The 24,331-nt window shown below is 42.9% G+C and overlaps 6 protein-coding genes across 7 annotated transcripts; 3 read left to right on the forward strand and 3 right to left on the reverse strand.

The window, feature by feature from the left end:
• Nucleotides 1-7,795: 7,795 nt before the first annotated feature.
• Nucleotides 7,796-8,297, reverse strand: LOC108154457. 2 transcript variants are annotated; one of them, XM_017284728.2, is made up of 3 exons: nucleotides 8,192-8,297; nucleotides 8,082-8,123; nucleotides 7,796-8,023 (listed from the first exon to the last, which is right to left on the reverse strand). In XM_017284728.2, exons 1-3 carry the CDS (start codon nucleotides 8,247-8,249, stop codon nucleotides 7,839-7,841), a joined length of 285 nt encoding a protein of 94 aa, XP_017140217.1. In that variant the 5' UTR covers nucleotides 8,250-8,297; the 3' UTR covers nucleotides 7,796-7,838. The 2 variants fall into 2 exon arrangements, with proteins under 2 accessions (XP_017140217.1, XP_017140218.1); XM_017284729.2 differs by having other exon boundaries at nucleotides 8,082-8,120; nucleotides 8,192-8,268.
• An 855-nt stretch (nucleotides 8,298-9,152) lies between these two features.
• On the forward strand, nucleotides 9,153-9,781 carry LOC108154316 (ctenidin-3). The gene is made up of 2 exons (XM_017284575.2): nucleotides 9,153-9,278; nucleotides 9,333-9,781. The coding sequence occupies exons 1-2, from the start codon at nucleotides 9,188-9,190 to the stop codon at nucleotides 9,590-9,592; spliced, it is 351 nt and encodes a 116-aa protein (XP_017140064.2). The 5' UTR covers nucleotides 9,153-9,187; the 3' UTR covers nucleotides 9,593-9,781.
• A 3,441-nt stretch (nucleotides 9,782-13,222) lies between these two features.
• Nucleotides 13,223-16,294, reverse strand: LOC108154532. The gene is made up of 4 exons (XM_017284836.2): nucleotides 15,963-16,294; nucleotides 14,377-14,519; nucleotides 13,922-14,060; nucleotides 13,223-13,822 (listed from the first exon to the last, which is right to left on the reverse strand). Exons 1-4 carry the CDS (start codon nucleotides 16,202-16,204, stop codon nucleotides 13,591-13,593), a joined length of 756 nt encoding a protein of 251 aa, XP_017140325.1. The 5' UTR covers nucleotides 16,205-16,294; the 3' UTR covers nucleotides 13,223-13,590.
• A 2,289-nt stretch (nucleotides 16,295-18,583) lies between these two features.
• Nucleotides 18,584-19,443, forward strand: LOC108157269 (39S ribosomal protein L11, mitochondrial). Its single transcript, XM_017289257.2, has 3 exons — nucleotides 18,584-18,785; nucleotides 18,844-19,128; nucleotides 19,192-19,443. Exons 1-3 carry the CDS (start codon nucleotides 18,651-18,653, stop codon nucleotides 19,360-19,362), a joined length of 591 nt encoding a protein of 196 aa, XP_017144746.1. The 5' UTR covers nucleotides 18,584-18,650; the 3' UTR covers nucleotides 19,363-19,443.
• On the reverse strand, nucleotides 19,360-20,361 carry LOC108157268 (ribosomal RNA processing protein 36 homolog). The gene is made up of 3 exons (XM_017289256.2): nucleotides 20,215-20,361; nucleotides 19,622-20,159; nucleotides 19,360-19,560 (listed from the first exon to the last, which is right to left on the reverse strand). Exons 1-3 carry the CDS (start codon nucleotides 20,287-20,289, stop codon nucleotides 19,430-19,432), a joined length of 744 nt encoding a protein of 247 aa, XP_017144745.1. The 5' UTR covers nucleotides 20,290-20,361; the 3' UTR covers nucleotides 19,360-19,429.
• Nucleotides 20,362-21,737: 1,376 nt separating this feature from the next.
• Nucleotides 21,738-24,303, forward strand: LOC108154561 (transmembrane protein 26). Its single transcript, XM_017284862.2, has 7 exons — nucleotides 21,738-22,006; nucleotides 22,354-22,917; nucleotides 22,976-23,127; nucleotides 23,187-23,385; nucleotides 23,450-23,518; nucleotides 23,577-23,789; nucleotides 23,853-24,303. The coding sequence occupies exons 1-7, from the start codon at nucleotides 21,813-21,815 to the stop codon at nucleotides 24,067-24,069; spliced, it is 1,608 nt and encodes a 535-aa protein (XP_017140351.1). The 5' UTR covers nucleotides 21,738-21,812; the 3' UTR covers nucleotides 24,070-24,303.
• The last annotated feature ends 28 nt before the right edge of the window (nucleotides 24,304-24,331 follow it).

Consider the following 24,331-nt stretch of genomic DNA (forward strand, 5'->3'; position numbering starts at 1 on the left):
AAAAGGAGCCTTTTCAATAATTGGTTTGAATTATACAATTTTGTGTGAAACATCACGCACGTATCAGCTCTCAAACTCAATTACTTCATAAATATACCTTATATATTGGTAATGAGATTTTCAAGAATTCTATATTGTGTCAAACTCCAAAGCAGCTCCAAGTCTGACTTTGTTTATTATTATTATTTATTACTAGCTAGACCCTGCCACGTTTCACTGTGGCGCAATTTGTGGTTACAGCCGGATAAGCATGGACAGAACAAAGCAAACCTCTTACATCAGTTTAATTATGCAATGGTGGAAAATATTTGTTGGTTTCCCGACACGGATGCCCATTCTCCCTGAGACAAATTCGCAAGCCGTCCTTTCGATCCTTACCTGTTGCTGAACACTGGAAACTTAGGCTGTTTCTTATTCGTAACACCGAATGAAATCATTTGGAAACAGTTGGAGTCAGTAATGGAGCAACATAATCCAGTTGTTTATGCCGCAAACTTTAATGCGCCACAATGCTCACAAACAACTTCCATATGATTGATGCAAAAGAAAGGATGCGAAGCGTATTCAATTGTGCAATTGTATTGAAACGCTGCTCTATACAAATCATCCCTTGATGCCTTTCCCCGGCGCGTTTTTCCGCGGTCGCATTTCCGATTTCATATGTAAATATACATATAGCCTATTACCATCCTGGGACTGCATTTTATAATATGACCACATTTCAGCTCAATCGGTGCAGGACTCTTCGATTGACTATAATAATAATAAAATAAATAGTTTCAAAACCATCCCATGTAGCATAAAGGTTTTATTTTAATTTGTGATTAAACAAATAGCGTTACTGACAATTTTTGTTAAACTTTTGCAAATCATTCATTTAATCCCCTTGTCATGGTTGTTTCAAAGTTAAACCAGCTGTTAAGTGGTCATCACAAATTAAGCAAACTGTCCGAATTATATCAAATCGTTGAGAAAGTTTTGCGAATAACATGAGCTCTTTCAGGAAAATTGCTCAGCCGCAAGTCCACTTCGAAGCTTCTGCATGCCCCTAAGCACACACGAACTCACACCGACCTCCATAGTTGGAAAAAACACAGATATGTGTACTACATATGCATCTTGTAAATGCATAATGACCACCAAAACTAATTAATATGCATAACGGAGTGGCTCACGCAGTTGTGGTCTTTCGGGGCTCATTTAACTCTGACTGAGGCTGGAATATCAGCCTGATGAGGCGGCATCAACCAATTACCGTGTTGGCGTCGAACTAACCACCCCACCGTTCCACAATTTAGTCTGTCTCTGCTCCCATCAGACAACGCTTAGCAACAACTTCCACATACGTGGAATCAGGGCGCTCCTCAAAGTATGCTGTGACTTTTTGAGAGCTCGCCGAGTGCTCAAGTGTGTGTGGGTGTGTGTGGGGCTGTCAAAAGCGCTGAAGTATGTGTGAGCGTGTGTTTGCTGTCTAGGGAAATTTAGCAGACCTTAAATGACAGATTTAAGAGCGTTTTATTGGCACGTTTTCTCATGCTCTCATGTTTTGATTTTCCCTGCCAACTTTTCTATCTAAAACTAAACCGTTGGCTTACCTTTAGCTGAATGTGTACACTGTACATACGTTCATAACAGCAACAGAATTTTCCTGTGAAGGGCACAGAATCAGTTAGTTGGAATTGTTTAAAAAAAAAAAAATGCAATGTTCAATATACCATGCGCAATATACCATGCGCTATTTGCAATGCATAAATTATCATCTATTAAAAATGAAATTTTGTTTGAAGGATAACCATGCATATTCCATATATTTGCTGCGCATTTCCATTAAAGTAAATCAATTTTCCCTAGAATTTTATAATTCCTGCTTTGCTCTTTAAATATCAATTGATGTTGGTGGATAGTAAAATTATTCAACTTGCAGCTGGCCTTAATATTCAGGCACCTCCTGGCACTCGACTGTTGAAAAATCAGCTAATTGTGGGATATTTGAAGGAGAAAACAGGTTTCTCAGGCTCAGACTCTCCAGCAGCGCCCAGCCCTTTGAAGTGATTTTTTAAATGAAAATCTTATTAGCCCGGTCTGCCGACTGGCTGCAATATCTTGTAAATCTCGAGGTCTGAGACCTTATTGATTCAACGACAAGCGGCGACAGGCAAATAGCTAATGACGACAGGAAGTCAAAGGCACGACTGGCACGAGTACACGGGAGACCCATAGTCAGTGGGAGGCCATGCGTATGGCAGTCTCTATTATACTAATGCTATTAATATCACACCAGGAGCAGTCGTAATAACCTTACAACCTTTCCCGGCAGCCCCAATGCCATGGCCATGGCGGAGTCTATGCAAAATATATTGCATTATGTTGGAAACCTAATAAACATACAGCAAACAAAGGCTAAAGTTCTGTTTGTTTTATTGTTGTAAAATATATATTCTTTAATATATCAGAACTGCTTTTGCAGCCCCGTCCGTGTGCCAGGACCATAAACAGGAAGGCTCTAGTGCCAGCCATAAAAATCATTGGTCGAGCCATATATCTGATGGGCCTCGGCCTCGGCCTCCTCATCCATTTCTAGGCACTTTTATGTCCCACATGGCTGCAGTTAACCCCATGCCAGAGGCTCCATCATCTGCTCTCCATGTGATGCGAGTTCTTCTTTTTTCCGTCTTGAGTTCTGCCGAAAGCTACCGACTGCTCCTTTGGGTGTCATCCAGCGAATGCACTGTAGGGTTTAAAGACTTAAAGCTTCCCAAATCTGTATTGATGATGCTTGAACATTTGTGGCTCTTGATTTCAACTGCTAATGGGCCTAATGGAAAGCTGTCTTCCTGCTTCAATGGCTTGGAAAGCAGCATTTAGTTAAATTCAAACCCTTTACCATCATTATCTGTGTACTCATACGTTTATCAACTTCTCTACCATAATTAAATGATGATTTCCGAATTTAATTATTAGCAAATTGGAATAGATGTTGCAAAGATGCGATTAATATGCAGTTGATTGCATAGGCACATCGGGTACTTAGTTCCGATCAGGTGTATGATTAAATAATAGGATAAATATGTATAGAAACACAACTCGAATGAGTAGTAGAACCTTTAAGGGTGGTATTTATAAATCCAACCGTACTCGGGATGTCAAAAACAAATCATTTCTAATGAGTACAGGTCCTTCACCTCTCAGGGCACCCGTGTAGACAGCTGTCGATTTCTACATATATATATATCTATACATATATGTGGCTGAACAGGTGTCCCAATGAAATTTAAGTGCATTGACAGCCGCTTGCTTTCGACACTCCTGCTCTGGGTGGCCCTTGCCATATTTTAGTTGCCCTTTGGGTGGGAGGGAAGCCCAGACGGCATTCAGCAGTAAATCAAATTGAATGGATTGTGGCAGGGTGCAGGTCAAATCGGAATTCTACTGAATTCGGCAGTGAACTTTGGCCTAATTAAGGCCAGTCAATGGCCTGGAAAGCAGATTAAAAACTATAAGTAGCAGCAGCTTCTCGAAAAACAATCCGTGAGACTGAGCGGAAATCGTCTGGACTCATTGAATACTCGATGGTTTGGGTTGATAAATGGTCCGGCCTCAGGCTAATTAAAAAGGCAAGAGCACAGGTAACACATCTCCCCCGTAATCGCATTAGACCACACAAAAAGCAGCAGCAGAAGCAGCTGGCTGCCATCATTAGAAATGATTTAATGGCCTCCGGCAATAGAGGCATACGTATTCCACCATAATTCATGGGTAATTCCTTTTTTGGCAGGAGCTTATTAATTAGTTACCTTAGAGCCTCTGCTCTCTCGGAATATAAATATTCTTACCGAATGCTGCTGCCGACTGTTCAAAAGAAAAGATGTATTTCGTAATGCACAATTGCTTCCTAATAATTGGCCATAACTTCCGCCCACTTCGTGCACAACTCATTGAACCAAAATGGTTAGTTGCATGCATCACGCATACGCATACGCCCCGTGTTGACAGGTCAGCAATGAGGTCGTCACCATCAGAAACAACTGTGGCAGACAGAGTGGGGCCATTTCCGAATGCGAGTAGCATACTGAAACTGAAAATAGCAGCAGCTGGAAAGTTCCCATAATTTTCAAGGTCCGTGCTGCATCCATTTATTCATCCACAGCCAGGACAGCAGCCGCAGCCAGAGCTTCTAGTTGATGTTGTTATGTTGTTACCGGCTGCTATTGCTCTTCCTACTCCTTTTGTTGACTCAGATGCTGCCTGAGTGCACTCTAAGGACGATAGAGCTCAGGTGCCAGGTGGAAAGCGAAAATGTAAAAATTGATTTGTTTCTGTACCTTTCCTCTGCATAAATATAAGGGAGGACCTTTTTGGGCCACTGACCCTGGCGAAAAAGGGGGAGGTCCTGAAAATATACCCTTTAAAGACATAGTATCACCATCAATAGCAGTACCACGATGATAGCACCACATTTTAATTTAAAGGAAATTCAAAACCTTCTGTTTTGCAAGCAATCAATCAGGAATAAAGTTACGTAGAAAATCAGAGGATAATTTATCCGGCTGGTCCAAGGATTAATCAAAAAAATGATAATTAAAGAAATAATATTCAATTTGCGGACACATAATTAAAAAGCCCGCGGGGGAGAGGGAGTCCTGAACTAAAAGATGGGTACATTTCCGCGTCCACTCTTTGAAGTGCTTTATTTGAATCTCTTTTAATGGGAGAGCAAATACCGCAGAGCCAGCCGGAAAGGCAAATTAAAACGTGTACACATTTATCACGTAATTTGTTTACACTCGACGATCCAGCAGACAGCACGCAACAACTGTGCGACGATTAATTGACAACAAGAGAGCCCGAACTGGTAAATCAAATGAAAATATGATGTTCTCGGAACCCCCTTGTAGCAGATACGCTTTGCATGACAAATAAATTAATCCTGACTGGACTTAGTCCCTCTGCCAGAGTGCGCTCAATTAGGCCTCTCTTGAAGGGCTAAATTAAATGCCAGATCCGTTCCACTTATGAACGCCATGGCATTGTGTCAATGTCCTGAGCGAGCCGAAGCAGACTATGTTTGCTGCCAGGGTTACTGACTGCAAAAATATTTCCATTTGAAATACGCTTTCGAGCGAAAGAAAGTTTTCAAGTGAAAACTTTCGCCCCCAACATTTACCTGTCTGTACTTTCTACTTCTACTGTTTATTTTTTGCTTGTGCATTCTGGAGAGTTTTCCAAAAGTTTTCCTTTGTTCCTTTGCTGGCAATAAACTGTTGAATAACTAGAAATCGGCTTAAAGTTTCAGGCTAAGACCAGAATGATGCCCAATTTATGGCTTCATAGTGTAGCTGCAATGGCCCAAAAGAGAAGCATAACAAAAGGCCAGGGGCTGGGACCAATATCAGATTTTCCCTTTATTACTCAACGACATCCTGGGCTGCTACACATTTAGGCATAATAATCTGTGGCCAGAGTCCTCTCAAAGCTTTGCAAATTGCCTGAAAAAAAATTGCATAGAAATTGCAAAAGCCGTCCATTTTTGAAATACGAGTATGCCTTAAGGAACCAAGATCCATTTACTGTTTGCTTAATTAAAGGTTTTTTTTTGCTTTGACTGCAGCACTCAAAGTCCCACCCCGTAATGGAGCGTGTTGTTCCCCATTGACCAATGCTATTAATGTATTTTCTTTACCTTTATGAATCTGGGGACCTCTGCTGCATCAATTCAAGGAATATTGCTGTAACTGTGGAGTGGGTGTTTGTTTTGTTCCAAGAATTTGTGGTGGGGCACGCCCACTCCCGCAATCAAATTGTCGGCTTCCATCAACTGCCGTCTGCCACATTTTAATTACGCATACGCCGTGTAAGACCACCCACAAAAATGTGTCGTGCTGCACATTTCAATTGTATTGTATGTATTGTATGTACCGGAGAGAAGGGAATCAACAAAAAAAGTTAAGCATAATCCACTCGATAATGGCATGCTGGTAATCTGAATTGAATTCATTTATTAATGTCTCCTGGCGACCGCCCCCGGTAAACAGAGTGTGAATCCAGAGATCCAAAGAGCAGAATAATAATTTAAACATGCTATGTAAATTTACTGTTTGGCCGGGTCTGTGTGTGTGGCAAATAAAGCTCAGCCGGAGAGCAGATGTAAGGTTTCAAGCCGAGAGCACGTGACGGCATTAAACCGGAGTCGCCTGCCGCTTCCTGAAAAAAACACGCACAACGAAAAAAATACAAAAGCCGCTGAAAGCTATAAATCAATGTTTGGATTTCCTGGAACATTTAAGAGGCCAACAGGAAATGTGGAAATTTATTTCAAAGTCCAGACAACAGAAAGGCATCTATTTTGTTTGGTGTCGCTTCCTCCTGCTCCTCCTCCTCCTCCTTCCTCACTTTTCACCTCAGCAACGAAATCTCAGCTTCTAATTCCACACAAATTAGGCACAAGAGAACAGAAATTGGTCTGAAATCAAATCCCAGCAAACGCAGATTAAATTGCCACCAAGCTCGAGTCGGCTCAAGGCTGTCCATTGCTTGGCAGCATCTTCAATGAGTCTAGGGTGTATAATTCCATCAATATTAAAGGCGGAAGACAACGGAATAAAATACAATCCAAACGAAAAACTAAAACTACAGAGCAGAAGGCCAAGAATACGAGCCAGGAGTTGAAATGGTGAAAAGAAATGCACAGATATGAATGGCATCCTTCAGAACATATGTAAGAAGTAGTGCTATTTTCAGAGCTACCCAACACGGAAACCCCAGTTGAGATATAAGTCCAGCAAATCCATCTTGAAAATTTCTATAATAATCATTTAAGACGTATTTTCAGAGTCTCTTATAGTCACTTATATGTAGATGATTGATTCATTTAGAATTCATTGGAAGACCACAATCCCACCAGTCTTAGTGCTTGGTTTGCAAATAATTTGATTTGTATTTGTATATTTCAAATCTTCATTGCTTTGCTCTTTCGAGTGGTTAGGCTTATCGAGTAATTTCAGGTTGCCCTTTTGCGAATTTCTTCCTCAGGGACCATCGTTTCGCAGAGAAATGGTAAGTAAAGTGCGCTTCAGGTATATTGTGGTTCCGTGTTAATGTTTACCTTTGGAAATTGCAAATCGAATCTTGGCAATGGCCCTTCTATTGTTCCACAGCAAGTGCTCATGATTTCCCCAGCCATGGCTGTGCCAGACAGACGCTGCCATTCGTCATGTTGCAGCCGTGGCTCATTTACAACGAGAAAAGGTATCAAGTAAGCCATCACATCGCGCTGATTACATCATGTGTGTACTGATTCAAGTATCGATGTGGCAGCAACAAGAGGCCATGAGCACGCATTCAATTATGTCCATGTCATCACCGTAACCCCAATGCCACATCATCCTCAAGCCCGTGCCTATACATATATGCAAATAGCTACGTGGACTAGTTGCTGTCTGTGTGTGTGGCTGTTTGCACGGTCCTAGTTATTTTCTAGTAGCTATTTGGTCCTGGGTCTTCCTATTCAGACATATGCCCGGCAGCAAACTCGATTTGTTTGCAGAAGAAATCAAAGTATCAAAAGAACACAACAGAAAAGCAAATGTGGGGTTTTGTTATTGCCGTAATGTGCCATTATTTGGGTGAATCGACTGGCGGAGAGAGTCCCTGTATGAGTATTCCAAGGTAACTCCGTCATTGATGCTGCGATTCGATTAGAGGCAGCCAAGCCAATGATAGTCAAAGCTTTTAGCCAAATGAATTCATATCCACACACATACATATATGATGGATCAAGTAAACACAAAACTCGAAATGTTTACTAAACTTAAGAGTTCACTTTAGAGTTTATTCTGATGTTAAACATCCACATTGCAGTGTTCGCAACGACCATTGACGATGGTATTGCCGCCTTTCCGATAGACAGTGCCGCCTCCTCGTCCTCCCCGTGTGATGACCACATTGCCATCATCGTTGGATGAGGAGGAGAAGCTGCGGTACTCCTGGCCATCCAAATAGACTCGATCTCCCTGGGGATTGGGACCTGTTTCACCAGAGATTGCAAATAGTCAATTGTCAAATAGAGATCAATTCAGGCTTACACGTCAGGCAAACACCATTAACCACCACAGTGTTGGGAGCTGCTGCAGGTTATAAACAAATAACAATCAATTAGCAGCAGTTGAGATACGATCTCATTAAACGAGCTTACCGCTGATCAGAGCCGGAATCAGGGCCAGCAAGAGCAGAGCACACGTTAAGTACTTCATGATAGACAGTCAATGGCTTACTGTCCCACCTTTCAGGCTGTTTATATAGATGTCGCGGTCGCTCAATCTAACTAAATCTGAATCTAATGATGCGATAAGCCTTCCAGTTCACAGCAGTGCGCTGCTATTAGTCGTCAAAACCGTGCTAGACTCCTATTTATTTTTGTTATTTTTCATACAAAATGTCCGGTATGGGGATTTTCCCTATTCATATTGATAAACTTTCACGTAATTGATTCCCCTGAAACTTGTACAACTAAATTTACGATGTTCCCGACAGGCACACCCCAAAAAATGCAATTTATAACGTTGAAAACATGAATGGCAAACGTTTCCAGGGAAACTCGAGCCCGCGATTTCCCATCTCCAGAGCTCAATAGAACTTGTTTCGCCCCAAAAGTCGTGACTCGTGAGTCTACCTGAAGCTTAACCCACCCCAAGAACGTAGCGCATCTATATGACAGTCTGGCTGTCTGACTGTCTGACTGACTGATGGACGGTTGTTAATTGCTTTACCCTGTTTCTCATTGCTTACAAAGGTATATTGGGTTCTTGTGTATGGTATGTAAAGTGCAGTGGGAGCCCCCCACAAGCACTAGACTCTTCAGGAGAGCGCCACATTTTAATGCAAAAATTGGTATCTTAATCGTGGTCTAAACTGATCAAACCAATTGTACAGCTTCCACATGATAAGTGCATCTATAAAATAGCAGAGATCGTCATCGGATAGTCGGACTGCTTGGACTCTCAAGTTCTCAGTTGTTTTTCGAAATGTATCTGTGGGCATTTCCCTGCCGCGAATAATGCTTACGTAGCGGCCCGGCCTGTCTATATTCTATTTGGCTGGAGCGATAACGTTCGCTGGGATCCACAAAGAGCAGCGTATATAAGCGGCTGCTGTGAGGCGCACTTGCCCCAGACCTGTTCGACACTTCATCATGCGACAAGCGACGGCATTTGTGGTTCTCGCACTCTGTGCTTTAGCTCTGACCGAGGCGGCGGTGTACATTGGCGGCGGTTGCTATGACTGTAAGGCAATCGCATAATACTCACATAGCACTCTGATTCCAACGTCACTTTCAGGTAACCCGCCCGGCGGCCAGGGGCCCGGCATCTATACAGGCGGCGGTCGAGGAGGTGGCGGTTCACCCAACAACTACTATAATCAAGGAGGTGGCCGTGGAGGTGGAGGCGGCAGTGGTCGTCCAGTTTACTCCGGAAACTTTGGTCCAAATGGATATAGCGGCGGCGGCGGTCGAGGAGGTGGTGGGGGTTATAGCAGTGGAGGAGGCGGCGGCGGTTATGACGATGGTGGTCTGACGCAGATTATACGATATGATTAATTTTGCTGGCTTTTTTTTCTGCTCTCAACCGCAAACAAGCAGAATGTTGGCCGGCTTATAGTTAGTAAAGTAGTTTTAATTAAACTAAAACAAGTGATTGCTATAATTGTACAGACAACAGATGTATTTAATGTTAAGTCCCAATGAAATTTATTTTCGATCTTATCAAACAAAAATTTCTTTGTTCTAGCTGACAGCTTTTCATTGCATATAGCTGTACGATTAGGAACGATGAGAGGCACTTTTTATATTCTTTAATGACCTTAAGAAAAATTCTCATTGAATTCGACATTGCAACAAAGTTTTGAATCATTCCGTAACTCTTACGATGCTTATATTAAGCTTTATAGAAAAACCATTAAGGTAGTACCATTCGGCTGGAGTGCCATCAATGTGTTCATAATCTCACAATAATCTTGGGCTTATGCAACTCTTTGGGGCAGGAAGTATTAAAGCAAAGAGACCGCTGCAAAATCTATCTTCCAAGAGCAGCAAAGTATCAATAAAACAGAGATGCGGAGAAAGGTGAATCTTAGAGGGCCGCAGGTGCAGTTTGTTTATTCTCGGTTCATATGTATTCCCTCGTATCTAATAACAGAGTCAAGATTGTTTGTGCCGCTCAAATTTAAGATTATTTTGAAAAGGAAACCGGCAACCGGCACTTGAATTATTTATAGCTTGTCATTTCAATCGTTGTGAATTTACCCTGAGGGAATCAAAATAGCTGCACCACCCCCTGCTTTTATGAAAATTCATTCGAAAAGTGCCTTCGATTTCTTTAAACGAAACCTTCGAAATATTTCGATATGAGTTCTTTTTTGGTTGCAAGCTAAAGTTGTACATTTTCTACATTGATTTCATTTCGCAGCCAAAACACCATAAATTGCCCTTACCAAATGTTTTCAAGCCAGGGTGTGTCTGGGCCATGTATGCTCGATGGTTTTTTCTATGAATTTCCCCCTGGGGGAAACGCTCCCAGTTTTCCATGATTTATGACCGTACGCTTTTACGAGTTTGGACATTTTTGGACTTTTGCTTACCTTTTCCGTTTTATGGGGAACTAAAACGAACGATTAGTTTCTCGATTCCTTAAAGTCCTGCCAGGAATTGATTAAAGCTGAGTGGGCAAACCCAAATTTGAATTGAAAGTTGGATTGTTCGACTTTAATTAATGCATGACCATCTCTATATAAATAAAACCGAATACTGCTACTCTTTAATTCAGAAGCTGAATGGAATAGCTTAATTATATAGTTTAACTTGAATTGAATTGAAATTCCGTTGTGGAGAATTTTCAGTGGAATTCATTAGATAAATGCTTTTGGGACCATGGAAACTTCTGGCTCGGGGTCTCTGGACCTATGGGCGGGCAGCGAAATTGATAACCATTTCAAAGTTTGAAGGTCGCTCTCAATTTTTGTGTATTAATTAGAAGACTGTTTCTTGTTAAATATGCAGCGCATTGAGTTTCCATTCAGGCAAAGCCCCAGTAACCTTTGTGCATATCCCCTGCCACTTAATTGTCTCAATTAAAAGTTCGATTTAGAGGCATTCGGGCGCGCAAACCCAAACCACACCCTTCCATCCATCCATCCATCCATTATTGATTGATTACATGGGAATGCTTATTGCTTACTTGTTGCTCTGAACAATTTTGATACAATCTTTATTTAAAGCGAAATATTATTCGTTCATTTTGATCCCTTGCAAGGACCTTACTTGTTATCAAAAATATCTCTTACCAAATACCAATTTATATTCCTTTGTGTGGATGCAATAACATAATAACATGAAAATTAATCCTTTGTCTTGCTTTTTGAGGTCTTAATTGTTTATTTTTAATTCAGGTTTCCATTTCGCGAAGCATTCCATGAGGAGAATGGCAAACTAAAATAGGTAAAAAGCCACAAAAGCTCAAGAGCCACCACTTCACATACAGCCACACAATTACACAGTGCTACAAAATCAAGAACTTTCTTGAGCATCCTTAACATTTTTAATATACCCTCAAAATCATTTTCCATATTGAAAAACTTAAGAGGGTATATGTATGGTGGCTACATCCTCTCTCCTTCAAGGAATCCTGGCCTGTATGTATTTCGTATAAATTGCCAGAGGGGAGGGTTTTATTTTCGTAGAGGCTTAAAACGTTGAGAAGCCATTTTGTTTGTACTAGCATATTTGTAGTGTATTTCTTTAATGAATAATTAATAACCTAAATGAGATTTTACATAATTAATTGGAATTAATGAAATTAAATTGGTCTATTTTACAATATTTATTACCTTAGATTTATAGCCCAAGAATACCTTCAAGGCATACGAGTACATACATATATAATTCTCAAGGACTTTATCAGAGGCATTTTTGGGCATCTTCACTTGATTCGCATGCAAATGACAGGCCTCCTTTTTCGTAAAATAAATAACAACTTTTTCAGTAGAAAAATTGCAGCCTGAATGGATTTTAAAGACAAAGTTAATCGAGGTAGGAAAAATATTTCTCGACTCAATGATTTCTTTTAAAGATTCTTTTTCCCCTGAATACTGAGAAGAAAACCCGAGTTTTTCCAGCTAATTCCACTCCGTTTTACTTACCTTGTGGAACAAGTGCACGTGCTACAAGTCAGTGTCTAAGTTTGCTGGAACACTTTTAGCTACTGCGACAGTCTCGGTAATGGAGTTCAGTGCCATTACGGGTACAGCGAGGAAAATTAACCTGGACCAGCCACTACACCTACAACAATGTAAACAGCATCCAGCAATGGCTCCCTAGCCCTCCCTAGCCCACATGAGCGGCTCTGAAACTCTTCAACGAGATGGGAAAATCGTTTTCCTTTGGTAAATGTATGCAACGCAGCAGCTGCTTGTGGCTGTGGTTGATTTCATTTCGTGTTTAGCTGCAGCAAGCTTCAGTTTCTGGAATTTGCTCCCCACTCTCCAGCGTGAGGAGATCGCAGGAGTCTGGCCGTTTCGGGGTACATTGCGACGCGACCCTTTGAGGGCGGAATGCAATTAAACTTGTCATTGGGGAGCAACAGATTGGAGCCAATGACCTCGTGTGTGCTCTTCTGATTGCCATCGCAAAAAGTTCGCTAATAAAGTTAGCGGATAGTTTAAGGGCTGCCAACGAGAAACGTGCAGAAATATTTTCCATTTCTCGTTAAATTGGTATTGTTTTTTTTTGTTTATTAAAGCAGAGAGCTAGGAATGGGGTGCATTTTCGCTTGTGGCTGTTGCAAAAATGCAATATGCTCCGACAGCAGGTATTTCTGGCAGAAGAATTGAAGGTATTTGGCTCTATTCCTGGTATTTGTGCGTACTATTTTCATTAAAGGTTGGCCATCCAAATCTGTTCTGCTCTCTGCTTTTGCTGGACTAGAGATGAGTGCGAGCCACGTTCGTTGTGGACGGAGCCAGTGTTCTTCGTTTAAGCGCCTTAACACCCATGAACAGCTCTTTGCTCGAAGACCTGTAAAAATAGTTTATCTGCAGCTTCCACTGAACCAAAGCCAGCTCTATAAAGGAAAGAAAGGCATGGTTGGGTGAATTTATTTGCATTCAAGATTTCATGCATAACTCGACCCGCATTCTCTGAAAACTCTGAAAAACAATTGTAGTTGAACATCATGAATGATAAATTTATTTGAAATATACATTTAATGTAGCTTAACAGACTAGAGACAAACCAGTGCCGCTTTCCGACCCCGAGACCCACCCAACCACGCAACCATATCCAAAAATACACCGCATGACACCATCAAGGGACACATGGAAACAGTAAGAGAGATAGAAAGAGAGAAAGGAAGGGAGAACAAAAATGCTTGGCATTTTCATTTGGACAACCGAAGGACAACCCAAAAATCAAAACCCAATCTCAAACCACCATCTCCAGACCACATCCATATCCACGCATCCACACCCAATAACCCATAGACTCACAGCACAGCACAGGAGAGCACACTCGCACCCACTCACTCATTCGTGTTGAACTTTGATTTACGGCAGGAGTCGCACCACAAAGAGAATGAGGAGAAGGGTCAGCTGAGTGCCGAGCCATTGGCGGGCCAGCCGGGAGGCTTGTCCGCAGATATTCTCGAGTATGGCGCAGTTCCTGAAGTGCTTCTCGTCGGACAACATTTTGGCCGTCTCCCGTGCAAACTCCGCCGAGTTCTTGTAGCACTTGTACCTCGCGCTATTGTAGATGCAGTTCTCGTAGGCGTACCGGGCACTGAAATGGATTCCATACTCGTACATCATCGAGTTCTATTTGCCCGGTCTCGAATGGCAATTAGCCACTCGATTCGCAACTCTTCTCAGACACACTTACCAACAGAATTCCATGAATTTTTCACTGGCATTTCGCGTCCCATCGTGTACCTCCTCACTGAGGATGCTCTCGAATTCGGATGTGCAGCTGACCCAGTCCAATTGGATGTAGGCGAAGCAGTCCTTGTGCCTCAGGTAATCTGCAAAAACCAACCAACCCACATATGTGCATATACTTGAGTGCATAGATAATGTTGCCAGGCACTTAAACTACTTTCAAGTGGAGTGGCCTTGTTTGAACTTTGAAAGGAACATTGGGGAGATAATCTCGTGGGGTCTGATTGCATTGCCATGTTGAATTTGTGTCTTTGTGGGTATATCTCAGTGTAGTTCTGGCGGATACACGCTCTGGGATATGCTTTGTGCCTTGTGTATCTCCCTGTTGGGCATTTGCGCCTCGGGTGTGCTCAGAGTCGACTTGCCAAATTGATTTCCTTCCTCCCGTCGCTATCTTACCTCTCTGAAAATCCACATCACCGCAAAATTTATAGAAAAATCGTCGGGCCCCTTCCACATTGTTCTTAAAGGTTTCCAGCTTCCGGTCGTTCAGGCAGCGCTTCGAGTAGGCATCAAAGCAGCGCATGCCGCGGTTGAAAATGCTGCAAAAAAAACATGTGTATTATGTAGTCCCATTTGAATGCAATAATTGAGTAAATTCTCAGCAAACAGGCTCCAGGACCCTAACGCCAAATATTGTTCTGTTGCCATGTACTACTCCCCCACAAAAGGAAGTCCCAAAGTATTTGCCTCGATGGCAACACAATTCGTTAATAATAAACCTAACCAGGAAGCCAACAGCTTCAAAGACTCTTGAAAAGTGTCCCAAGCTACTTTATGGCCTATGTATCTGCCAGGAATTTTGATACGGGTGACGGAATTCCAACACTTTTGCTGACTGTATCAAATCTAATTTAACCCATTTTAAAAGTAAATCCAAGGGAATACATAAAAAAGAAAGGAAAAAGTCTGGATACACTAGTGCCCCCTTCCAGCCACATTTCCTTGCTGCTTATTCTTTATACACTAACAAGTTCAAGCTATCCCCGAGCACTCCAAGGAAGTACTCGTACAACGTCCTGTCAAACATAAGAACTTTTGTCTACAGTTATGTACAACAGACGTTTTTCTTACGAATTTCCCATGAATTTTGCATGAAGAGGATAGCTTTCCTACTTAAATATTCGTGCTGAAAAAGTCTAGCATCCCAACACAATGATTTTGTTACTTTTGCAAGAAAGCGTTGAGCACCAATCAATCCGACTGCTGGTTATCTGGAGTGTCACGGAGAGCTTTCCCGTTTACGCCAATCAAGAATAAAGATTGTCCCAATTGTGCGTTGGGTCATTGGCTCAGATTGGGGTACGAAATGCTGTATATGTCATCCGACAGACGGGATCCACACAGATAAGATGTGTGAAAGGTACGCCCCCCCATAGGAACGGTAATTGTTATTCGACTGTTGTACAAGTTTAACGGATAGGCAGACTTAAAAATTTTGACGAATTAAATTGAATTTAAAGCTGCTGTCATCCAGGTGCATAACCTGATAATTTACATATGAGTACTGGGTGCAAAACCCCAACTGATTAATAATGCAATCAATTAATCTAACGTGTTTTAATTAATCGCACAATTAGTTAATTATAGTCCTGATTATAGTTAATGCAGTGTCAACGCCAAACAGAACCAAACAAAAAACAATCAGAATTGATGGCAAAAGTCTCGAATTAATTAATTCGTTTTGGCACTTGAAGTTGAAACAATTAATCAGCCAACTTTCGTCCCCTTAGCGGTCCCTGGCAAGGACTTTCCCAACTGAAAGCGGGGTATTGTTTGTGGTCCCTGATATAAGAATGCATTCCATTCCCTTTGTGGCCCTGGTCAAATGTGAATAAATTACATATTGAGTGGGGTTACGAGACCAGCTTGAGTGGGGCAATCAATAACCCGTGAATGCTCGCTATTTGTTCTTCCCACTCATAATTCGCATGCACTTCTGGTTCCGGCAGTAGGTATCCGACGGTCCGTGGCTGATTGCTTACTTGCACTTTGTCGTGATGTCCCTTTTGTTTATGACGATTTTGGTGTTCTGCAGGAACTCCATGAGATGAGGCGGCAAATCCTTGAAGCACTCATCCACCATTCTCTGCGTGCTACCGCAGTCCTCGCTCGGAACGGCCGTCTGCTGTTTGGTCTCATTTTGGCCAAGGCCAGGAACAGCAATTCCAATCAGTATGATAACAAAACCGAAAACTATGAACATACAAGAGTTGTTTACGCACATCTTTAAAGGACACTTGTTGCCACGATAAAGGATAGTAATCGACGGGACCGACTTCTGAGCTCAACCGAACGAGTGACAACAGCGAACTGTGCCGGCTAGTCGCAAGCCTCATCTTTAAAAGAGGACTCCAAACAGGCATCTCTGTAAGTCCTGCTGTTAACTAGATGTTAGGTGGCGCATGCGCGTCGACAGATCCAGCACGTGTTTCATCTTTTGTTTACATTGCAAAGGCAGGCGACTTCTTCCTCTCGGCCAGGCAGACAGACAGATAGAAAAGGAATTTGCATAAATTAGTTATAACTTTCTGTGACTAGGGGTGATACACTTGTCGTTCAATTTGAATTCGTTTCAAGTCAAATACGAAAGATTGATTGTCCTTGTCCTTGTCTACCGCTATCCTTACTGCGTAGCAGAAAGCACAAAGTATGATATTCCTGCCTGGGGCTTTCAGCAGGCATTCATAACAGCACTTGTGTCGAGTTAATTACTCACCTTTATTGCTCAGTGTCCTATCCTGGCTCCTCTCGAATGGACGACACAATACTCACGTCCTAACTTACTCGTGTGACCTCTATAGATTTTAAACGATTTCCTTTGTTGTATCACCTATTGTTTGGGCCATTTTGTGAACAAATTTCTGTCTCTAACCTAGCGGACAGTGTGCAATCAAGTCACAATTGTTGCTGGTTGGCAATATGAGTGCATATCTCAAGTGCACCAAACCATTAGCAAGCACACACAGAGAGGCAGCAAGTTAAGGCAGCACCGAATTTACCTCTTCTTTCAAACTCTATCACACATCGTATTGGTTCCAAGAAGTTTGTGGAGGTCTCATTGATTTTCATAAATTTCTTGTTTGATTCATTTGTGGTTTCCCAAGCTTACATCTGGAAATGTGCTATGTACATGTGCATATACCTAATTTTCTCCAAGTGAAGACCCAATCCTTAGAATCCGCGCAGGTTTGTGGCAATTTTATTGGCAGCCCCTGCTGCAGTTATTTATTTTTAGCCTACACTAGAGTCCTTGTCTTAAAGTGTTGCGGACCAAACTCAAAGCAACGACCTTATGCTTTTACATAGGTTTTTCGATTTTCGTAATTATAGAATTTTATTAATGACTTCGATTCAGGCGCTCCTCCTTCTTTCTGCAAGTCAATGAATCAGGATGAGAATCTGTAGAACCCTACAGATCAGCAGAACAACAGAACAACTCATTCGCTTGTCTTCAGCCAATGCGAGTGCACTTGGGATGGATCAAAGAGACCCTATAGACACAAAAATTAACAATTAATATAAGAAAATTAAGATACGAGGGCTGACTTTTTGAATGAATCACAGAATTTTGAATAAAAAATCTGCACTTGTGATTGTGAGCGACAACCATCTTGCGGAAAGCTTTCTCATTCCCAAGAAATCATTCAGTATAGCTTCCACAATCTCTCGCACTTTCAATCTCCGGCCAACACCATACCGTTTATTTTTGAATGGAGTCAACTGGAAGATGCCTTTTGACAGAGGCAGTAACTTATTGAACAGCCCTTGAAAAGCGATTATTCGTTGGAATTGTACGGATCAGCGATTAGAGCAATGTACGCCTAAATTTCTTAGAATTTTATTTGGTTAATTCGATTTGCTATAATTGTATCAACAGGTTGTGAAGCAGCAAAGTCTCCTGGAGGGGTGTAAGATGGGGTGAACGAGGGGGAACTAGGCTGAGCATCAGTTTTCATGGCAATCAAAAGTGCTCGGACGTCAGAAGCGTCGATTGGTCTCTGCAGATCTCACAAGTTGAATTTTGATGAGGATTCATTTCGAATTTGCTCCACCTTAAATTAAATTAAAAATCAGTTTTAAAAAATGGATTCCTCCTAACGAATGTTTTTCACACTACAGCTATGTAGTTGTTATGTAGAAAATGTGTAGTTACCATGTAGAACATTAATTTTCTGGAATTTTTTGTAGACTTTTTTAAACGATATTTATAATCAATCCACTAAAAGGGACTTCTTAAAATTTGCCAATCTTGTTGAAAATTGAGTGATCAATCGTAAAAAGTTATATTTTCAAGGCTGAGATCTTACTTAGCTAGTTATATTCGACTAGAGAATCAAAAACGAGTAAAAATATTTCCAATCATAGACAGAGAACGATTAACCCATTGTCGACCAGTGGGTATTAAAATACAATCCACGAATATTATGAAACTGTAAGAATTTTGGCGCATTTCAGATGAAAGATATCGTATTTTTTTGTTTTTTGTAAGTTAAGAGCAAAGATAGGATAAAGCTACAATAATTATGTTTTCAGCGGCTGAGCTTAAGCTGTTCACCTGTTGTTATAGAGGTTTTTTTAATAGTGCGTCAAGTGGGTTAAGGTTCAGATATTTTTTTACTTTGCATAACAACACCGCCGTGCCGCAATTTTAACGAATTAAATCAATTAAAATGTCCAAAGCAGCCGGTAAACTAAAGTCCCTGAAGAAGACAGTCGAGCGGGTGACGCATACGAGTAAACTGAAGACCAACATACCCGCTGGCATGGCGGCGGCAGGTCCGCCACTCGGACCCATGCTGGGTCAGGTTGGTGATACTCTAAATATAACACATTTGGGGCTGATCCATGATAATCAATCCACAGCGTGCCATCAACATTGCCGCATTCTGCAAGGACTTCAACACGAAGACAGCGGAAATGATTGAGGGCGTGCCTCTGCCCTGCCGCATATCTGTAAACAGCGATCGCAGCTACGACCTGGCCATACATCATCCGCCGGCGACTTTCTTTTTGAAGCAGGCGGCGGGGATTCAACGAGGAACTATGACGCCTGGCAAGGAAGTGGCCGGTATGATAACCCTTAAGCATTTGTACGAAATTGCAGCCATAAAGATCCAAGATCCGCCCAACGCCCTACTGTCCATGCAGGTACGTTCAGGTGAAGCAGGAAGGAGTCCAAAGAAACAAAATTTTCATTTGAATTGTTTTCAGCAAATGTGTGAGATGCTCATCAGCATTGCACGGACTTGTGGCATTAAGGTGGTCCGCGACTTGGATCCAGCGGCCTACGGCGAATTCCTGGAGGAGCGCAAGACCATTGTGGAGCAGCAGCGACGTGAGCTCCAAGAGAAGCGAGAGGCAAAGATGCTGCGCACGGGCTAGTTTGGAAGGAGTTCAATATGAAAACTGTTTAATCGTTAATATACATTTATAACTAAAGCAAGAAAATCTAATCTATGCCAATCCGCTTTCTGTCCTTGGCAGCATTCTTCTTGCGCCTCTTCTCCAAATGCTTGTTCAGCTTTCCGGTGCTCTTCAGAAGCTCGAACTGGGCCACCAGCTCTTTGGCACGCCGTTCTTCTACAATAGAAAAATTTTGTTAAAGATATACTCTGTTAAGAAACGGTATAGTGAAACATACTCTTGGTGAGATAGTGAGGCTGCTGTCCTTCGTTGTGTGACTTTTGGATGGAGTCGCGCTCCTTCTTCAAGGAATGCTGCTTGCTGTGCCACCGCTTGTCCTCCACATTTTTGTTGATGAGCCTTTGCATAGTGTGCTTAATTTTCTTCTTCTCCTCGGCATCAGCCACTTGGTCCAGTTGCTTCTTCAGCTGGCCAACTTCCTTATCGCGTATTTTCGTCACAAACTTGTAGTTTTTCTTGAAGGTTTCAATGTTGTAGTCTCCCGACTTTTCATCGAATCGTGGATCCCGCAGCTCAACTTCTTTTTTGCGCTCTACGCGGTGCTCAGCGCCCAGGAAGGGAACCTGTCGTCTGGAACTCATCTCACGCGGACGATTTTTGTTGAGACGTTTGAGGTCTGTTTTTGTTTTTCGTTGCTTTACCGGCGCGCTCTTGCTGCCCAGCACTGCCTCCTTGTAGACCTTGGCACCCAGCTCTTCCTTGAGCTGCATAATCTCCTCGAAGGACATGCCCTTAAGATCTTGGCGAATGGCCGACTGAAACAGATTTTCATTAGTTGGATGAGCTCAACCCTAGCTCTTTTTGTTTAACCTGGCTTTCATCTTCACTGAGTGCTACCGACTCCGGCTCCGAGTCTGACGCGGACTCACTTGAAGACATTTCCATCCAATTTGCTCTTAAATATCAGTTTATTTACTATATTTTCACGTGCTTGTGTTTTGATTGAAGCAGCTGATTGCTTAATCCCCGTAAGCCCCCCTATTTAAACAATTCAACGACTTGAGGTAAGTGCCAGAAAATATTACTGATTGTAAATTCTTCTTGTAGATCCATGCCATCTTCCGCTAAACTTCAAAAAAACAACGATATATTTCACCTGAACTGCGTTAAAATTATTAAATTTTGATAATTTTCGGTGCAATATTATAATATTCCCTTGGTCTAAGATGGGTTAATCGTTCGATCCGGATCCCTATATATGCCAAACAGTACATAATTTATCGTAAATGGTAGCCCTGGATGGTACTGCTGGCAAATAAGGAACGATAACGATAACTCCAGCCAGTGTTGAAAAACTCTGTACTAAATACTGAGAAAATTTGAATTTAAATTTGAATATTGTGATTTCTCAAACCAACAAGATAAAAAGAAAATAGCTGCAGTTAAAAGGGCAGAAATATGATTATAATCCGATCGATCTGACAAATGAATTGTATATTGGTCTGTGTATTACTTCTTCGAATCAAAAGCATGAAAGAATATATAAATTTTTATAGTTAAGTTATGATATGATTTCCAAATTGTCAAGGTTATCAATAATTTTGGTTATTGTGAAGTGTTTTTTCTGTTGTGTGCTAGGCAAATCTAAGAATCTGACAATTTATAGCCCCAAAACTCGACAATAGCGTACTTACTTGTACAATTTATGTTTTCTAATCAACAGGTTGGACCTCCATTGTCTTTATTTTCACTGTTCAATGACTTCACGTGCGCTAAAAACATTGACCTAACTTTACCCACATTAAAAGTCAACATCAACAACTTCTATGGGGGGTGGTTTTATGATGACTATAACTTTCCATGCAGCTACATTATCACGTTTTGATGGCCAAGGCTGGGCGGGCGCCGCGCCGTTTCACTCCCGCGATTTGTTTGCATTGCATTTGTGTCCAGACCTGGAGCCTCGGAGCAGAGCCGAGCCGAGCCGGGCAGGGCTTGGCCTGGCTAGTCGTTGGCTAAAAAGTCAGCTGAACCATTTAACGGTCGTGTGATTTCTAGGTACACATACTATAAGTGTAACACGCATGGGTTCGATTTCGTTGGGGGTGTCATTACCAGGAGCGTTTCAAGCTATTTGGAGTACTGCTTCTAATGTCCTCCCTTCGCCGCTAGAGACGGTCCTGGATATGACGAAGACACTTCGGCTAAGTCAGACACAGAGACACTGGGACTGGGTCCACGTCCATTCACCAATTACGCGCCTTTCGCCGCTGCGGTGTCCTTAATTTCTTAAAAAGCGTTTAAACATCTAATGAAAGCATTTTGGCCCGCGGTTCTCCTGTCCGTCAAATCAGTTTCGTTTGGCTTTTCGCCTTGTGCGGTTCGGTATCGGTTCGATTTGGTTCCATCGGAGGAGACTGATTGACACTCAATGCTGAGAGCCACAGGATTATGTCATTGAGACCATCATGGCGAAGATAATATCCACGATAAAAGCCATCCTCACGAGGATCATCTTCAGTGCCCACAGTCTGCTGGCCATTTGGCAGGTGACGACGTTCAAGGACGACATCATCTACTGGACACTATGCGGACCCCTGCTGCTGCTGCTGCTCGAGGGCATTTTCACCATCATGATCAAGAAGACGCAGGAGTGGCGCTGGTAAGCTTCAGGCAGATTCTCCTGCAAATCTTGACCCATTCCGGCTCCTTCTCCTGCAATGTAAACAACAATCGGCTGGACACTGACGTCACCTTCGAGTTTTGATTTTCAATTAAGAGTGAAATCATGTGTTTAATGTGGGGAATGGCCCCAGACTGACCATCCCCGTCCCCATCCCCACACTGTCGTAATAGTAAAAACTTTAATGGAATGCCGTGTGAAAAGGGGGTGGTGGGGTGGCAGTGGTGGGTGGCTGATGTTTACCTTTCGAGGCATCGCTCGGTGACCATTGTTTGTTTTTGCTATTCCTCTTTGAGCGCTCTTTTATGTCCACCTCTTGTCCCCAGGTTCTGCCCCTCCGTGTTTCTATACCTGAGCAGCATTGTGCCCGCCATTTGGCTGTTGGAGCTGGACAAGATTGAGCGACGCCTGCAGATAATCAATGCCTCGCTGACCAGCTCGAATGCCACCAGCACCAATCCGAACAACTTTAGCAGCCCAAGCAGCAGCCTCATCAGCGGCCCCAGCGGCAGCAGCAACAGCAGTGGCATGGATCCAGTGGCGGATCTGCTGGATGATGCTGGCATCAAGCTGCCCGTCATCAGTGCGGACACCTGGACCACCCTGATTGAGCAGTTCCTGATGCTCATTCTGATCGTTGGCCGCTGGCTGCTGCCCAAGGGAGACCTCACGCGGGATCAGCTGAGTCAGCTTCTGCTGGTGTACATTGGCACGGCGGCGGACATCATTGAGTTTTTCGACTCCTATAAGGACGATTCCATTGCACGCATTGGCTTCCTGGTCTACCTGACGCTGGGCATCTGGTCCTGGAGTCTCATGCAGTTCACGATTGTGCTCTCGGCCACACGGGGAAGACGACCCCGGGGCAGTGGCTCGCACCAGAAAGAGGAGTAAGTGGTAGCCATATCTTTAAGCAAATTGTAATTCCATTTTCTTTTCTTTGGGTAGTCACACGGACTGCTGCCAGAACTGCTGCTGTGGCATCGATGTGTGGGGCATTGTCCTCAATGTCATACTGCAGGACGCTCCGTTCCTCACCTTCCGCCTGCTGATCATCTTCCAGTACAAAATCATCAACTACATGAATGTCTTCTTTACATGTAAGGGCATCTCATAGGGTATCGTCTCTCATCTTTCTCTCATCTCTCCATCTTTGTAGGTAAAAACTCTCTGGTGATCATCCTGCAGCTGTATCGGCTGTACGTGGTCAACGCGGAATTCTGGAAGAGTCGTCGGGAGAGTCGGATGGCCAAGTCGCGCCAGTTCCAGTCGCGTCGTCGAGTCCAGGACGCAGACCAGAACAGCATCTACATGATATCCAATGAGCGTGGCGGCGATGTTAAAAAGAAAATCAAAAAGTGAGCATGCCCCAAGGGAAGGGCACCATCTTCAGGCTCTAAAAAACACTTTCTTTCCAAGCAGGGCCAAAGACAAAGACTATGCCATACAGGAGGCCAGCTACAGCAAAAAGAAAAAGGACAAAAAGGACAAGTAAGTGGCACAATATACTTATATTCCCCAAGGAAAGTATTAAAGACCCCAATCCCAGGAAGAAGCGAAAACGCAAGGACACGGGATACTCCACGGCCAGCTCACAGAATCTCTATTCCACGAAGGCCAGCGGCACCGAGAAGGATCCGCGACGCAAGGACAAAAAAGGCAAGAAGTCGAAGCGCATCTGCAGCAGCTCCCCCAGCGACTGCGACCTGGCCAACGCCAAGAAGCAGAAGCGCGCCAAGAACGCCGACAAAAACGATAAGAAGTAGGTAATAATTGTTCTGCCGCACATTGCTCGATTCATTCATTTGCCGGAACTCCGCCACAGGAAAACCCGCAAGATCGAAGTCATTGAAGAGTCGAACAGCTCGAGCAGCAGCAGCAGCTCCGACTCGAGCAACTCGACGCTGCCCAGCTACGAGGTGATCGACGAGAAGAAGGCGAAGGCCCGAAGGCGCAAGCAGCGGGGCGGCAGTAGCAGCGACAGCAGCTCCTCGGAAAGCAGCTCGGAGAGCTCCTCCTCCTCATCCTCGTCCTCATCGTGAGGTTTGAGCATTGAGAAATGATATTTTTTGAAACTAACGTCCCAGCGTTAGGGAAACAATTTTTTGTGTGGAAGCCCCCCATTGATGGGGCTGAAGCGCCCCGCTCCAGGTGCGCGAGTATTTTGTATGACCCCATCTGAAGGGAGGTCGAAAATTTGTCGGAGAACATACATATTTTTGATATGTTCATATGTTTGCTAAATCAACTGTATCTCCATTTGAATTGAAAATAAAGAGCGGGTGGCAGTCCAATAAGTTGGAA

This window comes from Drosophila miranda, chromosome 2 (assembly GCF_003369915.1).
Source record: "Drosophila miranda strain MSH22 chromosome 2, D.miranda_PacBio2.1, whole genome shotgun sequence".
NCBI classification, from domain to species: Eukaryota; Metazoa; Arthropoda; class Insecta; order Diptera; family Drosophilidae; genus Drosophila; species Drosophila miranda.

Coding starts and splice junctions, on each gene's coding strand:
- LOC108157268 (XM_017289256.2), bottom strand. CDS start 20,289: ATGGAAATGTCTTCAAGTGAGTCCGCGTCAGACTCGGAGCCGGAGTCG. Junction 20,160..20,214: donor TCAGTGAAGATGAAAGCCAG/GTTAAACAAAAA, acceptor AATCTGTTTCAG/TCGGCCATTCGCCAAGATCT. Junction 19,561..19,621: donor GCCTCACTATCTCACCAAGA/GTATGTTTCACT, acceptor TTTCTATTGTAG/AAGAACGGCGTGCCAAAGAG.
- LOC108154532 (XM_017284836.2), bottom strand. CDS start 16,204: ATGTGCGTAAACAACTCTTGTATGTTCATAGTTTTCGGTTTTGTTATC. Junction 14,520..15,962: donor GACATCACGACAAAGTGCAA/GTAAGCAATCAG, acceptor TTTTTTTTGCAG/CATTTTCAACCGCGGCATGC. Junction 14,061..14,376: donor TGATGTGGATTTTCAGAGAG/GTAAGATAGCGA, acceptor TGGTTTTTGCAG/ATTACCTGAGGCACAAGGAC.
- LOC108154561 (XM_017284862.2), top strand. CDS start 21,813: ATGGCGAAGATAATATCCACGATAAAAGCCATCCTCACGAGGATCATC. Junction 22,007..22,353: donor AAGACGCAGGAGTGGCGCTG/GTAAGCTTCAGG, acceptor TCTTGTCCCCAG/GTTCTGCCCCTCCGTGTTTC. Junction 22,918..22,975: donor GGCTCGCACCAGAAAGAGGA/GTAAGTGGTAGC, acceptor TTCTTTGGGTAG/TCACACGGACTGCTGCCAGA.
- LOC108157269 (XM_017289257.2), top strand. CDS start 18,651: ATGTCCAAAGCAGCCGGTAAACTAAAGTCCCTGAAGAAGACAGTCGAG. Junction 18,786..18,843: donor TCGGACCCATGCTGGGTCAG/GTTGGTGATACT, acceptor ATCAATCCACAG/CGTGCCATCAACATTGCCGC. Junction 19,129..19,191: donor ACGCCCTACTGTCCATGCAG/GTACGTTCAGGT, acceptor AATTGTTTTCAG/CAAATGTGTGAGATGCTCAT.
- LOC108154457 (XM_017284728.2), bottom strand. CDS start 8,249: ATGAAGTACTTAACGTGTGCTCTGCTCTTGCTGGCCCTGATTCCGGCT. Junction 8,124..8,191: donor GATTCCGGCTCTGATCAGCG/GTAAGCTCGTTT, acceptor TATAACCTGCAG/CAGCTCCCAACACTGTGGTG. Junction 8,024..8,081: donor TAATGGTGTTTGCCTGACGT/GTAAGCCTGAAT, acceptor CTGGTGAAACAG/GTCCCAATCCCCAGGGAGAT.
- LOC108154316 (XM_017284575.2), top strand. CDS start 9,188: ATGCGACAAGCGACGGCATTTGTGGTTCTCGCACTCTGTGCTTTAGCT. Junction 9,279..9,332: donor TGGCGGCGGTTGCTATGACT/GTAAGGCAATCG, acceptor CGTCACTTTCAG/GTAACCCGCCCGGCGGCCAG.